The 19,146-nt window shown below is 36.6% G+C and overlaps 1 protein-coding gene across 3 annotated transcripts in view; it reads right to left on the reverse strand.

The window, feature by feature from the left end:
* PLCZ1 (phospholipase C zeta 1) overlaps positions 1-19,146 on the reverse strand; it is an 89,980-nt gene that overhangs the window by 10,668 nt on the left and 60,166 nt on the right. Inside the window, exon 13 of one of the 3 annotated variants that reach the window (XM_055095442.1) lies at positions 17,749-18,132. The exons of the other annotated variants lie outside the window; for them this stretch is intronic. Coding sequence (XP_054951417.1) covers positions 18,045-18,132 — 88 coding nt within the window. The 3' untranslated portion in view covers positions 17,749-18,044. Of the gene's footprint in view, positions 1-17,748; positions 18,133-19,146 lie in introns of those variants that run through there. 3 annotated transcript variants of the gene reach the window in all.

Raw genomic sequence — 19,146 nt, forward strand, 5'->3', positions numbered from 1 at the left:
GCAAAAATGGTGAAGTAGGGAAGTCTAAATTTCCATTCTTCCACAAAAACAGCAAATATGCTGGGCACCTTGGCTCACACCTGTAATCCCAGCACTTTGTGAAGTTGAGAAGGAAGCATCATTTGAGCTCAGGAGTTTGAGACCAGCCTGGGCAACATAGCAAGACCCCGTCTATACCAAAACAGCATTAAAAAATATTAGCCAGGTGGCTGGGCGCGGTGGGTCACTCCTGTAATCCCAGCAGTTTAGGAGGCTGAGGTGGGTGGATCATGAGCTCAGGAGTTCAAGACCAGCCTGGCCAAGATGGTCTCTACTAAAAATACAAAAATTAGCTGGGCATGGTGGCAGGCGCCTGTAACCCGAGCTACTTGGAAGGCTGAGGCAGAGAACTGCTTGAACCCAGGAGAAGGAGGTTGCAGTGAGACAAGATCACACCACTGGACTCCAGCCTGGGTGACAGAGCGAGACTCTGTCCTGAAAAAAATAAAATAAAACAAAACAGCCAGGTATGGTTACATGTACCTGGTGTCCCAGCTACTTGGGAAGCTCAGGTGGAAGGATTGCTTGAGGCAGGAGTTCAAGTTAGCAGTGAGCTATGATCATGCCACTGCACTCCAGCCTGGGTGACAGAGCAAGACCCTGTCTCAAACAACAGCAACAACAACAACAAAAATACAATTATACAGGCAAAAACGGTCAGAATCAACTTTATTAGAACAATTGAAACCAATCAAATTTTGCAACAACAAAATGAATGCTTAATCAGGAAAAGAGAGTTAAATTTCAGTAAGAGAGGTGTGGTGTTAAAGTTACTTTGGCCCCATCTCCTGCTCCCAGCTCAACTTTTTAAGGCAGCCCTAATGACAACAGCTCACATTTTTTGTATAGGGTCCTAATATGACAGAGAGTAAAACAGATCTCATTCTGCCCACAAAGAACTGTGGTTGTTTTGACTCAGCTAGTGATCCCAAAAAAACAAGCCCAAAGGGTTTGTCTTTATTTTAACTAACTCAAATCTCTACCAGTGTTGAGTTGACTACCCAGGGAGAATTTATTTGAAATATTTATAGGCAGATGTATTTGCCACTGCTGCTGGGGACAAGGAATAATATAGTTGGAACAAACAATTTACTAACTGAAAAACCTGGGGCAAAAGACTGGGAAATGAGATGTTTTGGGGAATAAGGGCTCTGAAAAGTTTCCACAAATACCTGGGATTTAGATGACCATATATGTGCCCAGGGATGGGATCATACTCAGAAAATACCTGAGAAGATCCAGAGCTCTTGTCACTGGCTGACCCTCAGGCTCTATGAAAGCACAAATGAAGACTATAGCAGAGTAGTAAGCTTACAAGCTGAGTGTTGAAGGCATGCCTCAACATTCACACAGAGCCCCTATGCAAAGGTTGAAAGATTTCTAATTTGTTGTTGTTGTTATTGGCTCCAGTAGTTTAAAGAAATCTCTGTAAAATCATCAGCTGAACACCACTAAGCTAACAGAAAAGAGAATCTAGATACAACAATGAATACATACTTTAAAAAATTAGTTCAGAGAAGGCACTAAACAAAAAACTACTATAATAAGCAGCAACAACAAACCCCCAAGGAAGAAAGTGAATCTGATTTCTAGAGTTGCCACACTATAATATTCAAAATGTTCAGTCTTCAACAAAAAATTGTGAAGTGTGCAAATAATAAGAAAGTATGGCCCATACACAGAAAAAAAATGAAAGTAATAGAAATTATCCCTAAGGAAGCTCATCTATTGGACTTACTAGACAGACTTTAAATTAACTATTTAAATATGCTTAAAGCTCTTAAGGAAACCACATACAAAGAACTAAAGAGAACCACTAGAATAATATCACTTCAAATAGAAAACTTCAATAAACAGACATATTATGAAGTAACCAAAAAAAAATTCTGGATTAAAAAATTATAACAACTGAAATGAAAAATTCACAAAAGAAGTTCAGCAGTACACTTGAGCAGACAGAGGGAAGAATCAGCAAACTTGAAAGTAAGTTCATTGAGATTTCCTAATCTGAGGAAGAAAAGGAATAAAGAAAAATCAACAGATCCTAAGAGACCTATGAAATACCATCAAGTATATTAACATTTGCATATTAGGCATCCCAGAAGATAAGAGAGATAAAAAGATAAAAGGACAGAAAGAATATTTAAAGAAATAATGGTCCAAAACATCAATTCATTTGATGAATTACATCCAAGAGGCTCAACAAACTCTAAGTAGGATAAACATAGCAAGATTCACAATGAGACACGCTATAATCAAACTGTCAAAAGCAAAAGACAAAGAATCATAAAAGCAGCAGGAGAGAAGCAAGTCATTATACACAAGAAATCCTCAATAAGATTCATGGCTGATTCTTACCACAGACCATGGAGGCCAGACATATGACATATTCAAAGAGCTAAAAGAAAAGACCATCAACCAAGAAATCTATATTTGATAAAAACTATTTTTGAAAAATAAAGGAGAATTTTTTTATAGAAAATCAATATTTTAATAAATAATAGGATTAAAGTACCAGTTTTACATATATACATAACCGACATGTAACTTTAAGTATTTGGAATAGATGGCTTGAGTTATGCATATAAATTCTTTTAGAAGGTTTTACATATTCTATTTCACAGAGAGTAAAAAGGGAGAGAATGCTATACTTTAGCTTAGGTATTTACTACAATAGAATCTAATTCACCTTCAGAAATGTTCTAAAGTGAATTATTCTATTTGAATGGAAAAAATTTGCATTATGAAACCTATAAAAATGAGATTTTTGTATTTTTTTGTACATTTACCTTTCACACAAATTATCTCTTTCTATTGGTGAAGATATTATAATCATGCAAGGAATAACTCATGCTGTCTGACTCAGTGCTTTTTGGAGCATGAAGCTTTGTGTTGGAGAGGCAAGAGTTGCTATGGAAAGGAAACCAACATGGATAGGAAACAGTAGGGCAGAAGGGAAGACACACTAAAAGTGGGCCAAGATAGGAGAAAGGTAAAAAATAAACAGTAACCATAATTCTCATATTATAGTTGGAGCTAATATATAAAGGTACTCAAAAACTAGCCAACTTTAACTAGGCACTAAATAACCACTTTACCTTTACCATCTTATTTAATCTCATAACAATGCAAAGAGATGGATACTATCACTAGTCCCGTACAATAGATGAGAAAACAAAAGTAGTAAGACAAAGTAAGCTGCCCACAGCCATATGCTTGTAACTGGAGGATAAAGAACTCTTTGTTCCCTAAATCACTTGGGATTAAGTGGCTGACCTGATACTCTATCATCACTGCATACTTAGAGATGATGTTTCATAAACAAGAATATTCTCTCTCTTCTCCAAAATACCATGATCAAAATCAGGAAATTACATAACTATCATTTAATGCATAGACTTCCTTCGAGTTTTATCAATTGTCTCAATAATGTATTTTATAGTGAAAGGATATCCACATTAGAATCACACATTTCATTTACGTGTCAGGCCTCTTAAGTCTCCTTTACTATGGAATAGTTCTTCATTTTTTTTTTTTTTTTTTTTTTTTACTATTATTATACTTTAGGTTTTAGGGTACATGTACACAACGTGCAGGTTTGTTACATATGTATACACGTGCCATATTGGTGTGCTGCACCCATTAACTCGTTATTTAGCATTATGTATATCACCTAATGCTAAAATAAAGGAGAAATTAAGACTCTCCCAGATAAAAACTGAGACAGTTAACTGCTAGTTGACTTACTCTATAAGAAATGCTAAAGGGAGTCCTTTGGACTGAAATAAAAGAACTCTAGGCTAACTCAAATTTACATAGAGAAATAAAGAACACTGCTAAAGATAAGTAAATGTAAAAAACAAATGTTGGAGAGAATTCTGGGAAGATGGCACAGTATGAAGCACCAAAAATTTATCTCCCCTCCAAGAGAACAATTACACTGACATAATCTGTCTGAGGTAAATATTTTGGAATCTTGGAGTCTACTGAAGGCTTGCTTGCACCTTCCAGGAGAGGACCTGGATAGTAAATTTCAGTACATTTAGGTCAATTTCAGCTCTTAACTCAGCAGTGGCTATCCATCCCCATTCTTCTGCCCCATTCTCCTGCATATTTCTGGATCAGCTTGCACACAGCTTGCCGAAACCAGCAGGAGCCATAAGGATACTGTCCATTAAATATCAGGGATCTGTGTTCTGATATCTGATTGATGCTCTGATCAAAAAGGCAGAGACACAGACAAAGGTGGGAAGTTTTGTTGCAACTCCTCCTTTGTTGCAAGCCCTTCCCTCTCCAGCTGAAGTGAGATCCAGGGGGGTTTAAAGGGCCAGCGCCTCGGCACCTTTAGTTTTTCTCCTTTTCCCCTTTTGAGAGCCAGACATTAAAGACTAGGACATTAAATTAAAAGCAACCACATATATAGAGGAAATTAGAAAGTAACTGTGCATGCCCAGAGAAAGGTATAGACTCAGAAATGACCAGAAAAGACCTTAGATTTATACCTCAGGCTGGTCCTTGGCACAGAGAAGCCTATATCAATTAAAACAGAACAGATACAGCAAATTCTGGGAAAGGAGAAGAATCTGATTTCCAGAGACATGATATTATTAGATTCATATATACAGCTTTCATCAAAAAAACCACAAGGCATCCAACAAACAGGAAAGTATGTCTCATTCAAAGGAAAAAATAAACCAACAGAAACTGTCCTTCAGAAAAACCTGATGAAATATTTACTAGGCAAAGAGTTTAAAACAATTGATAGTCAAAGAAGTAAAGGAAGATGTAAAGAAAATCAAGAAAACAAAGCATAAACAAAATAAAAAGATCAATAAAAATATAGAAAACCCAAATGAAGCCAAAATGAAATTCTGGAACTGAAAAGTACAACTTAAGACAAAAATTCACTAGAAGAATTGAAGGGTATATATACGAGCAGTTAGAAGAATTGATGAACTTGAGGAGAGAACAATGGAAATTACTGAGTTTGGGGAATAGCAATAAAGATTTAAGAAAAGTGAACAGAGCCTAACCAACCTGTAGGATATTATGAAGCAGACCAACATATCCATTGTAAGAGTTCTACAAGAAGAGAAAGAGGCAAAGGGATTATTTGAAGAAATAGTACCCCAAATATTTCCAAGTGTGATGAGATACAAGAATTATAAACATCCAAGAAGTTTAATGAACTCCAAATGAGATAACTCAGAAAGACCCGTACCAAGACAAATTATAATCCTACTGCCAAAAATAAAAAAAAGAGAGAGAGAGAATCTTGAAAGCAGCAACAGAGAAGTGACACATCACATAAAAAGGCCTTTTCGTAGGATTATATATTTAAAGTGCTAAAAGAAAAACAACTGTCAACCATGAATCCTATATCTAGCAAAACTGTCCTTCATAAATAAGGGATAAACAAGAATATAAAACAATGTTCAACATTATTAATCAGAAAAATGCAAACCAAAACCACGATGAGAGACCATGTCACACCAGTCAGAATGGCTATTATTAAAAAGTCAAAAAATAACATGCTAGTGAGGCTGTGGAGAAAAGGGGATGCTTATACACTGCTGGTGGGAAAGAAATTAGGTCAGCCATTGTGGAAAGCAGTTTGGTGATTTCTCAGAAAACTTAGAACTACCATTGACCCAGCAATCCCATTATTGGATACACACCCAAAGGAATATAAATTGTTCTACCATTGTAGAAATATTCACAATAGCAAAGACAATAGGAATCAACCTATGTGCCCATCAACAGTAGTACTGGATTTTTTTAAATGAAGTACACATACACCATGAAATACTACACATCCATAAAAAAAGAACAAGATCATATCATTTGCAGAAACATGAATGGAGCTGGGGGCCATTATCCCATTATTCTAAGTGAACTAACGCAGGAACAGAAAACCAATACTGCGTGTTCTCCCGTATTAAGTAGGAACTAAATCTTGAGTACACATGGACACAAAAATGAGAATAGACACTGGGACTACTTGAAGATGGAAAGTGCAAGGAGGGTGAAGATTGAAAAACCACCCACTGGAGTTAAGTAGTTGTGCTATGCTACCTAGATAGCATAGGCACTATGCTCATCACCTGGCTGATGAAATAATCTGTACATCAAACCCCTGCAACATGCAACTTACCTATATAGCAAACCTGAACATGTACCTCTAAACCTAAAGTAAAGGTTTTTAAGTACAATTTTTAAAAAACACAAAATTGAAGGAGAAATTAAGAAATTAATAAATGAGGGAGAAATAAATTTTGTTTATCCCAGATAAACAAAAGCTGAGGAAATTTATGACCCTAGATCTACCCTGCAGGGAATACTAAAGGTGGCCTCACACTTTGAAATAAAAGAGCATTACACAGCTTAAAACAAAGGCTTTGTGAAGAAGTAAAGATCCACAGTAAAGGTAAATACATGAACAATTATAAAAATTTGTATTATTGTAACTTTGGTCTGCAGCTACACATTTTGTTTTCTACATTATTTAAGATATTAATGCATTAAAAGTAATTATTAGTTTATATATCTGGACCCACAATGTGGAAAGATGTAATTTTGAAGCATCAATAACTGAAACATGAGATCTAGGCTGTAAAGGAGCAGAATCTCATATGTTATTGAAGTTAAGCTGTTATAAAATCAAATTAGAGAGTTATAACTTTAGCATGTTAAATGTAATCCCCATGGTAACCAAACAGAAAATGCATATAGAATAAAAACCAAAGGAAATGAGAAAATACTTAAAACACTTAACTACAAAAAACATCAACTAAACACAAAAAGACAGTAATGCAAAGATAAAAATTAGGACTACAAAAGCTATAAGGCATGTAGAAAACAAATAGAAAACTGACAGAAGTGTCTCCATATCAGAAATTACTTTAAATATAAGTGGATTAAACTCTCTCCAGTCAAAAGACATAGATTGAAAACTACCTCAGCATAATAAAAGCCACATATGAAAAACCCACAATGAATATTATACTCAATGTTGAAAGACTGAAAGCTTTTCTTCTAAGATCAGGAACAAGGCAAGGGTGAACAGGTTCATCCCTTTTATTCAACATAGTACTGGATATTCTATCCAGAGCAGTTAGGCAAGAAAAGGAAATAAAAGACATCTAAATTTGAAAAGAAGAGGCAAAATTATCTTTGTTCACAGATAATACGATCTTGTTTTTAGAAAACCATGAGTCCAGAAAAACTGTTAGAATTAATTAATTTAGCACTTTTTCCTAAACAATACAGTATAATAACTATTTACATAACATTTACATTGTGTCAAGCACAGGTAATGTAGAGATTATTTAAACTACATAGGAGGATATGCATAGGTTATATGCAAATACGATGCTATTTTATATCAGAGATTTGAACTTCTGTGGATTTTGATACCTATAGGAGGTCCTGGAAATAATCCCACATTGATACCAAAGGATGACTATGTAAAAATTAACTTAAAATATATCCAGTACCTAAACATAACAGCAAAAACTGTAAAACTCTTAGAGAAAAAAACACAGGACAAAGGCTTTATGATGTTGGATTTGGCAATGATTTGTGAGACATGACACCAAAGACACAAACAACAGAAGAAAAAAGAAAGAAATTGAACTTCATGAAAATTGAAAAATGTTGTGCATCTGAAAACACTATCAACAGAGAAAAAGGCAATATACAAAATGGAAGAAAATATTAGCAAATCATACATCTTATAAGGAATTAATATCCAGAATACATAGAGAATTCCTAAAACACAATAACCAATAGCCAAACAACCTGGTTTAAGTAATAGGCTATGGACTTGAATAGACATTTCTCCAAAGAAGATACACAAATGGCTAGTAAGCACATAAAAACATGCTCAACATCACTAATCATTGAAAATGCAAATCAAAACTACAATGATATAACACTCACACTCATTAGGATGGCTACTATCAAAAACCAAACCAGACAAACAAACAAAGACACACCAGAAAATAACAAGCGAGGGTCAGGATGTGGAAGAATTGGAATGCTTGTGTACTGTTGGTAGGAACGTAAAATGGTATAGCCACTGTGGGACACAGTTTGGTGGTTCCTCAAAAACTTAAACATAGAATTACCATATAATCCTACAATTCCAGCTCTGAATATATACCAAAAAAAACTGAAAGCAGGCTTCTGAAAATATATTTGTACATCCATGTTTATAGCAGCATTATTCTCAATAGCTTGGGGAGTAACCCAAATATCCATTGATACATAAATGGATAAGGAAACTGTAGTTTATACATACTGTGGAATATTGTTCAGCATTGAAAGGGAAGGAAATTCTGGCATACACTACAACATGGATGAACTTAGAGGGCATTATGCTAAGTGAAATAAGAAAATCACAAAAAGATAAAGTATGATTCTATTTATATGAGATACTTAAAGTGTTCAAAATCATGGAGACAATGAGTAGAACAGTGGTTGCCAGGGACTGGTGGAAGGGGTAAATGAGGAGTTATTGTTTAAAGGGTATATAGACTTTCAGTTTTGCAAGATGGAAAGAGTTCTGGAGATGGATATTAGTGATAGTTGTAGAATGTGAATGTATTTAATACTACTGAACTGCACCTCTAAAAATGGCTAAAATAGTATATTTTATATTATTTGTATTTCACCACAAGAAAAAAAAATTGAGAAAAGGTCATTGGTAATGTATTTTAGGTTTGTAATTTCTCTATTTTGTCTGTATTATTTAAAAGATAATTATATAAAACAATAATTATGGCCAGGTGTGGTGGCTCCTGCCCGTAATCCTAGCGCTTTGGGAGGCCAAGACAGGCGGATCACCTGAGGTCGGGAGTTCAAGACTAGGCTGACCAACATAGTGAAACCCTGTCTCTACTGAAAATACAAAAATTAGCCTGGCGGGCTGGATGCAGTGGCTCATGCCTATAATCCCAGCACTTTGGGAGGCCAAGGCAGGTGGATCACGAGGTCAGGAGATCGAGACCATCCTGGACCACATGGTGAAACTCCTTCTCTAGTAAAATACAAAAAATTAGCCAGGCATAGTGGTGTGCGCCTGTAGTCCCAGGTACTTGGGAGGCTGAGGCAGGGGAATCACTTGAACCCAGTAGGCAGAGGTTGCAGTGAGCCAAGATCGCGCCATTGTACTCCAGCCTGGGCGACAGAGCTAGACTCCATCTCAAAAAAAAAAAAAAAAACAAAAAAACTAGTTGGGCGTGGTGGTGCATGCCTGAGGTATGGAGCTATATGTGACCAAAGTCTTTGTATACTATTAAATGTTAATTTAAACTAGATTATTATAAATTAAGATGTTAATGGTAATCTCCAGGTAAACCATTAAGAAAATAACTTAAAAGTGTATACTAAAACAAATGAAAAAGAAATCAAAAGTTACACTAGAAAATATCTAACACAAAAGAAAAAAATTATAGAGAAATTGATAATTAAAAGATATTGCCTATAGAAAACAAAGAGAAAATTGGCAAAAGGAAGTCTTTTTATATCTTTAATTTCATTAAATATAAGTGGATTACACTCTTCAATTAAAGGACGCATTTGGCAAAATGCATTAAGAAGCATGATCCAATTATATACTGTCTACAAGACACTCCTTAGATTTACAGACACAAATATGTTGAAAATGGAAAAACACATTTATGCAAACAGTCTCAAAAAGAGCTGGGGTGGCTATACTAATTTTTAAAATGGACTTCAAGGTGATTGTTACAAGAGACAAAGAAGGACATTATATAATATAAAAGTATCCATCTATTAAGAAGATAAAACAATTATAAATATATAAATGGGAAACCCCCAAAATATATGAAGCAAAAACTGACAGAATTGAAGAAGGAAACAGATAGTTCAACAACATTTGGAGATTTTAGTACCCAACATTCAATAGGAAAAAGTACTAGACAAAAGACAGAGAAATAGAATACTTGAACAACACTATAAACCAACTGAAACTACAGTCATATACAGAACACATCACTCAACAATAGCAGAATACAAGTTCTTCACAAGTAGACATGAAACATTCTCCAGGATAGACCACATATTAGGTTACTGATGATAGTCTAAACTGGTTATGTGGTATATGGAAACTCCATTTCTTATTTTTGCAATTTTCCTGTAAACCTAAAACTGTTAAGTAAAAGGTTATTTTTAAACAAATTCTCTAGGAGGCAGGTTTCAGGGTTTTAACCACAATTCCTTAGCAAAAAGTAGAGAAAGTAGCAATCAAGGCCTAGAACTAAAAAATACCCTCTCTCAATAATGGTGTAGGCTATATCACCAGACAGAGTGCATCCTCAATGCACACAGTGGGGGGAAGTTGCCAGAAACACTAGGCTTAAGTGGAGAATGAAAATAAAGGCATTTCAGTATATGGAAAGGGGTCTCAAATAAGGTCTCATGATGAGGGTTGCCACCATTATAAACTTGTAAGCTTTGAATGAAGGTAGGAATAGTTCAAATACGTAAGTGAATATACTACTTCTTAGAGCTATGACAGCATAGGACTACAACTTAGAGATATGTGTAATATCTTAATTAAACCCTTGGTGGGAGAAACCTCCTACCAAGAAGTTAACAGTCATCAACTTTTAACTGTTATAAACGGATGGGCACCTGGTGGGGTAAAATCAAGATTACCTGTATCTATCTGCTCTCATTCAGGTCTCCAGAGTCAATATTATAGTCTTTGACAACACTAAGTACTATGTTTTGAGAATATAATTTTAGTAAAATAACTGCTCTATAAGCTAGAGTTTGGCTTGTTTTTAAAACATATTTAAGACTTTTTTTCTTCTATTTTTACTTGAGATCCTTTCTTCATGATCCTTCTTGTCACCAATTTTCCGTAGTAGGAAAGGGGAAAGGAGTTAGCGTTTATTGAAGACCCAATTTGTACAAGGCATTGTGCTACTGCTTTACCCACAGCATTTGATTTCATTATCATAAAAGTCTAGGAAATAAGCAATAGTATTTCTATGTTTAAAAGAAAATGAAACCCTATAAAGTTAAGAAATGTCCTTGAGCCCAGCAGTCAAACCCAGCTCTGGCTTGACTTCAAACTCCATGCCATTTCCACCACATTGCTCTGCCTTCTTAAGAGGAGAGATTCTGCCCATGGTTCTAGAAGATTCTCTTCCCAGTAAACAGAACAAGGTGGAGAGTGAGACGAGGAGCAGGGGAAAACTTTGAGTCCTGAGGAGAAGCAACAACAACAACAAAAAAAGGCAAAAGATTTTTACCTAAGGTCTACCTTTAGGACACTACCTAATATAATCAGATTTCTGATATAGTCAAAGTTCGTCTCCACTTAGCGTAATTATACTAAAAGAGTCACTGTCTTTTTCTTAGCCCCAACTTGTATTATCTTAATCTCTCTGTCTCATAGGGACTAGCAGGTAGTGAAATTTAAAAAGAAAAAAAGTCCAGTCATACTTTCAATAACATCCCCTACAGAATATCACAGTAAGCCCATTATTTCTTAAGAAGAAACACACATCACATTTTCATTAAGTATTTACATGAACCTTTCCTACGGATAATAATTCTTTGGAAAGTTAGAGAAACTAAGAACATATCTTTGCCACTTTACCAGTTTACTAATTCCCTTTTGAGGTGATTAAGGGAAAATTTGTAAAAGGAAAACCTGCCTGCCGTCTACTACAACTGAAGCTCCAGGACTGCAACCCTAGTGCCCTTTGCCTTCTTCAAGGAGATCATGCATGCTGGACCATCATCTTCTGGCACATTGAAGATAGGACCAATACCCTGGGGAAGCCCACAGATCATAGCACAACTCATCTCCCTAGAGCAAAGTGCTGCTCACTTCAGGCCAACTCACCTCCAGCCCATAAAGGAAAAGACCATTTATCATTCTCTGGGTAGAAGTGCTCACACCCCAAAGCTATATTTATTGCTTGGGAATGCTGCCTGCTGATATTCATTCACCTCAGGCCTGCCCAGCTCTGATACATATCTACTCATACATCAGAATACACGAGTGCAGAAGGAGCTTACACCAGACAAAAATTCTGATGGATCTTTTTGGACTTTCAATTGTAAATGTCAGCAAAGACGAAATAAATTACTAGATGTGTAAGAAAAAATCGTGAATAAGAGATTAAGAGAGAAGCTCCAGGTGTGTAATTAATTTCGCCCGCTGAGCAAAAGCTAGTGCAGAAAATAGTAATAATAATAATAGCTAATATTTATGTGACACTCTTGTTTCTGTTCTGCATTTTCATGGTACTATTCCAAATTCTTGATAAACAACAGTTAATTTAATCCTTGTAACAATGATTATTTTCTTGATTCCTCTGATGGGAAACTAAAGCACACACACAAAAGAAGTTGAGTAATTTTTTTCCAAGGTTCCACAGCTAGTAGGTAGCAAAGGACATGAAGTCAGGCAATCAAGCATCAGAATCCATCCTCTTAACCACTGCACTATATTCTCTTTCCATTATATGTGTGGTCTCTTGTATTCTTACTATGTAGCAGGCACCGCAGTAAACATTATTTCATTTAACCTTTATAATAAATTGATGTGTGGTAAGGATAATTATCCTCACTTTAAATAATCTAATTCATATTATCAGTGAGAGTCTAAAAGGTACTGTCTCAACGTGAACTGCTATAATAAAAATACCATAGACTCGGTGGCTTAAACAACAGAAATTTATTTCTCACAGTTCTGGAGTCTGGAAAGTCCAAACCAGCAGATTCAGTTGTTGGTGAGGGCCCCTATTCCTGGCTTCCAGACAGTTGCCTTTGCAGCTGAATCCTCACATGGCAGAGAGAGGAAGCTCTGGTGTCTCTTCCTCTCTTTTTTTTTTTTTTTTTGAGACAGATTCTCGCTCTGTCACCCAGGCTAGAGTCCAGAGATGTAATTTCAGCTCACTGCAACCTCCGCCTCCTGGGTTCAAGTGATTCTCCTGCCTCAGCCTCCTGAGTAGCTGGGATTACAGGCGTGTGCCACCATGCCTGGCTAATTTTTGTATTTTTTGTTTGCTTGTTTAGCAGAGATGGGGTTTCACCACGTTGCTCAGGTTGGTCTCAAACTCCTGACCTTGTGATCTGCCCACCTGGCCTCCCAAAGTGCTGGGACTACAGGTGTGAGCCACCGTGGCCGGCCCTCTTCCTCTTCTTATAAGGGCATTAATCCTATCATAGTGACTTAGCCCTTATGTCTTAATTTAAACCTAATTACCTCCCAAAGATCCCACCTCCTAATACCACCCCATTGGGAGTTAGGGCTTCAAAATATGAATTTGGGAATGTTTGGAGAGGACATAAACATTCCATTCACCACAGATATCAGATCGTTAGATAGAAGAAGTATGCTGCCTTGAAACAAGATCAATATAAAAATGAAATGCTTTAGGAAATCACTTTTTTCAGAAGAGTTGTTTTATCAGATTGCTACGTTTCTCCACAATTGCAGAAATTACACACATAGGCACACACACACACACACACACACAACATCAGAAAGGACACTGCCAAAAATCACATTATTGATTTAGACATTTCAATTGTCTGTGCCACAGAGAGCTAGAACATAGATATTGTCTAGTTCAGCAACCTCCTTTTTAAAGGGGAGCAAACAAACCATGAGAGTTCAAGGGTCTACCCAAGACAGCTTCAACTACCCAAGGTGCATTACCTTCAACACAGTTCTTAACCTCTTTAATCTTATTGTCTTCATCTGCAAAATCTCCAGGGATTGATATGAGGGTTAACTTCCTTTCCGCAGGGTTAACTTCGTTTCTGCATATAAAGCACTTAGGATAATGCTTGGAATATGGTAAGTGGGTAATACATGTCTCTATTACTATTATCACTATTATTATTGCTATTATCAATCTCATGATAAGTGGCAGGCACAGCTCTTCAGTGTTCTTTTTACTTTATCATCCTGAACTATTTTAGGTGCACTTTTCTCACCAATTCCAGAATAACCAATGTTTACATTGTCATGAAACATTCTTTCAAATGAGCTCCTTTACTTGATCAAATCAGTTAGGAAGCTTTCAATTGGAAAAATTATTTAAGAAAACACAGTTTCGGCCGGGCACAGTGGCTCATGCCTGTAATCCCAACACTTTGGGAGGCTGAGGCAGGCAGATCACGAGGTCAGGAGTTAGAGCACCTGGACAACATGGTGAAACCCTGTCTCTACTAAAATACAAAAATTAACCCAGCTTGGTGGCGTGCGCCTGTAATCCCAGCTACTCAGGAGGCTGAGGCAGGAGAATTACTTGAGCCTGGGAAGTGGAGGTGACAGTGATTTCAGCAGTGAGCCGAAATCAGGCCATTGCCCTCCAGCCCGGGTGACAGGGTGAGACTCCATCTAAAAAAAAAAAAAAAAGAAAGAAAGAAAAAGAAAAAGTGCTATCTAGTTCCATTTATTATGAGGATCAAACTAAATAGTGTATGTAAAAACATTTCATAAATTGCTATGCACCATACAGAGAAGATATTGGGATTTTTTTTATTGGACTGAATCCACAATCGAGTAAGTACAGCTGGGAAGAAACAGACACATGTAGGAGAAAGAACACGAGAGCCTGTTCCCTTTGTGTAATAAGGGACTGCGTGTGACTGCGTCAGCATAATGCAGAAAACCTGAACCTAAGAAGATCACACATGAGATCAGCACTCCAGAGCTACAGCATTCACTATGGAGGCACCACCCATGTGTGGCTACTCAATTAAAAATGAAACAAAACTACAAATTTGATTTCTCAGGTGCACTAGGCACATCACAAGTGGTGAGGAGGCACATATGGCTAGTGGCTACCCTATTGGATATAAAAAAATTTCATTATTGCAGACAATTTATGGAAAGGAAAGGCTCCAGAAAAATGCTGAGGAAAAGGGAAATTTGAATTTTTTTCCAAAATGCAAAAAGACTGTCTTAGTTCATCCAAGCTGCTATAACAAAAATATCATCCATGGAGGGGCTACAAACAATAGAAATTGATTTCTCACAGTTCTGGAGCTTGAGAAGTTTAAGATCAAGGCGCCCAATGTCTGGTGAAGGCTCATCTCCCACATATAGCACCTTTTCATGACATCTTGACTTGGTAGAGTGGGCATATAAGTGCCCTAGGGCTCTTTTATAAGGACACAAATCCCATACATGAGGGCTACATCATGACCTAGTCACCCACCAAAGGCCCCACCTACTAATACCATTACTTTGAGGATTCGATTTCAGCATATGAATTTTGTGGGGACACAAACATTCAGATCATAGCAAAGACAAGTGAATTTAAAGAGATTATTTTATTTTGCAAGGGATCATGATTTATGGCTTTATAGTTTCTGACATTTCTCAGTCTTGCAGAATTAGCTTATATTACTTCAGAGAACTGTTCTGTTGTTACTGTTTTTAATGAGAAAATACAACTGTCTTATTCTAACTTAATTCTCAGCACCTCTATTACTCAGTCATCATTGCTCATCTAGAACAAACCTTTCCCGAATTAAGAAAAGGGAAAGGTTTTTAATTGTTTACTTTTACTCATTATGTTATGTGCTCATTTAATGTGTGATCTCTGATTATGTAAGTTTCAAGATAGAATCTGGAATTAAAGTCAAATGACTTGAAAAAAACTGGTATAAATCTAGGTTAAAACAACTATATAAAAATAAATTTGTTATTTAATATACTCAACATTCCATATGCTGGAGGCTGATTTCTACTCCCACTACTCATCACATTTGAATGAATATGAGAAAATCAGAACATGTAGTTTCATTCTTTGACCTTTTCTTTACTGACACTGAGTTTCTTATTGACCAGAACCCAGAAGGGTAGCAAGTCACACTGAGGAACATGACCATCCCAAGGTGACCTCACTGGGAGGAAAATTGAGGAATAGATGCCTTGAACTCTTCCCTCCCTTCAACCTCCTGGTGGGCTTCTCCTCATGGCCTAACCTAACAGGAGCAAGAGGGCACAGAAATGCTTCGATGTAGTCCATTCAGGGCTACTACCTAGGCAGAGGGCAAGGTGAGCAGGATGGAGGGTAGGTCTGCTGAAGGAGCTAAGAGAAAATGTCTGGCTCAGGTGAGGACAACCAAGAACAGCTTTCAGGAAGAAGTGAGATGTGAAGGCTAAATTGTGCACAGATTGGTACATGACACAAAAGATGGCACAAATTAAAATACAGAAATGTTTGCCAAAGTTGTACATAGAAGAGAATTAAAAAGCAGACTAATTTAGCTGAAGCAGAAAAGTTCTAAAAATTAGTTCCAAAAGGTATGAAGAAGACAGGCTTAAGGAATAGGGGAATTTATTCATGTTTTTAATGGTTAAATTGATTCATATACTGCCCCTCATAAAGGGTACAGGAAAGGATCCTTTTAAAAACAAAATTTTAAAAAACTGTTCTTCAGCTATCCCTACTGTAATCCCTACAATATAATTTCAAATTTCACATTTGAAATAGTATATAAGTTATTGAAATGAAAATGTGATATACATGTCCCCACTGAGAAAATACTAGAATAGAAAAATTTGTTGTTATATGAAAATATCATAAACAGAGCCATTTCACCAAGATATACTTTTTACATCCATTATGGAGTTCTAAAACTATTAGGGTTTCATGGCAAGGAAAAAGCCAAAAATGAACAAACGAACAAGGCTAGAGAAGCCTTGGATATCTACAATCCTTTCTCTCCCCACAAAGAAAAGACCTATTCTACTAGTTATCTATTGTTATGTAACAAATTACTCCAAAACTTTGCAGCTTAAAAGAATACGCATTAATTATCTCATAGTTTCTGTATGTCAGAAATCCAGGCACAGCTACTGGGCCCTCTGATTCACTGTCTCTCACAAGGCTGCAAAGGGTCTGCAGTCTCATCTGACTTCTCATCAGGGGAAGGATCCACTGCCACCCTCTTTCAGTAGCTGTTGGAAGCATTCGGCTCCTCACAAACTGTTGGACTCAGGGCCTCAGTTGCTCTCTGGCTGTTCCACAGAAGCTGCCCTAAGCTCTTTGTCACATGGACCTCTTTAACATGGCAGCTTGCTTCATCATAGTGTGCAAGCCAAGAAAACAACAGTCTACTAGCAAGATGGAAGTCACAATCAGAAGTGACATCACCTCCATGTTGCTGTATTCTATGGGATAAAAGCAAGTTGTTTAAAGGCAGTGGATTACACAAAGCTGTGAGTATCAGGAAGTGAAGATCACTGGTAGATATCTTACAGTCTGTCTACCACAACTATGAAGAATAAAATCAAAAGACAAAGAATATTAGAGGGAAAAGCATATAGAAACACATGTATTCAAATACTTTTGGAACTACATTTTAAATGCTTTTCCATTCATTGCACCTTTTAAATATAAGCCACATATATTAAATTCAAACAATAGCTTAATATAATAATGACATTTAGAGAAGCTAAAGGATTTCTCTCATTTCCTGAATTTACTCTCTAAAGTAACACCTCCATACTACCCTCTGGTAACTATCTAAAATTTTGTAAGTTTGCTTTACATGTCTGCAATAGAATGTGAGATTTATGAGAGTGGGAAGCGTGTTGGTTTTGTTTACCACTTTATCCTCAGCTACTATGCCTGGCACGTGATATTTTCTCACTCTATGAATTTTTTGGACAAATAAATTGAGCAAATACATGAATTTCCTCCTAAACTCAGAATTTTAATTCTCTCCAATCAATATTTAATCTAACATTTTCAGTCTGCCAACCATTATTCTTGAGAGAGTAAACCTTCTACATTTTCTTGCTGTCATGCATTATAGTAGATGAAACATGGTCACAAATTTTTTGCAACTACTCCCATGAAGAGGCAAAGCATAATGTTCTACTGCTTGAAGCTAGGCTGGTCTTTTGTTTGCTCTAACTAACACGATAGAGTGAAAGTGATGTTGTATGACTTCTGTAATGAGTTGAAAGTGGTATGGTATGACTTCCATGCTCAGGCCTCAACACAGATTGCACCCTCTGCTCTTGTCCGCTTAGAACACTTCCACCAGCCTGTGAAGAACCCTGGGATGAAAGGTAACCTGGGGAGAGAGAGAAGACTAGCTGACTCAGCTATGTTAGCATTCAACTGAGGCTCCAGTCACGTGAGTGAAGCCATCTTGGAATATCTAGCCCCAGCCAACTCTCTAGATCAGCACTTCCAAAGACGGCAATAGTCTGTAACTACCTTATTCAATATGGTAGCTACTAGCCACTGATAGCTATTGAGCACTGGAAATGTGATTAATAATGTGGCTACAGAACAAAATTTTAAATTGTATTTGATTTTAATTTATTTAAATATAAGTAGTCAAACTGGACAGAGCTGGTCTAGATGGCTACAGTCACATGAGTAAACTCTCCTCCTCCCTCTCCCACCTGGTAAAACCAGCAAATCAGCTTAGTCCAGCCAAATTGTAGTCTCATAAACAAATCGATGGCTGTTTCAAGCCACTCTGTTTTGGGGAAAGTTTTATAACCATTACAGAAGTCTAGGTACATTGAGACTATACCAACAGATCTTCACATGGATGCAGATAAAAGAGAATATTGATACACTGCTGGTGGGAATATAAATTAGTACAACCTCTATGGAAAAAAGTATGGGTATTTCTCACAGAACTAAAAGCAGAACAACCATTCAACTCAGCAATTCCACCACTAGGTATCCACATAAAGGAAAAGAAATCATTATATCAAAAACATACCTACACCTGTATGTTTTTCACTGCACTATTCACAATAGCAAAGTCATAGAACCAAGTAAGTGCTCATCAATGGTTAATTGGGTAAAGAAAATGTGATATATATACACCATGGAATACTACATAGCCAGGAAAAAGAATAAAATTATATCTTTTGCAGCAACATGGATGGAGCTGGAGTCCATTATTTTAAGTGAAATAACTCAGAAGAATCAAATACCACATGTTCTCACTTATAAGAGGGAGCTAACAATAAGTACAAATGAACAGATGGGTAAATAATAGACACTAGGGACTCAAAAAGGGAAGGGTGGGAGGGGGGTGAGGTTTGAGATTTTACTTTTTGGGTAC

The sequence above is a fragment of the Pan paniscus genome, chromosome 10 (genome assembly GCF_029289425.2).
Source record: "Pan paniscus chromosome 10, NHGRI_mPanPan1-v2.0_pri, whole genome shotgun sequence".
NCBI classification, from domain to species: Eukaryota; Metazoa; Chordata; class Mammalia; order Primates; family Hominidae; genus Pan; species Pan paniscus.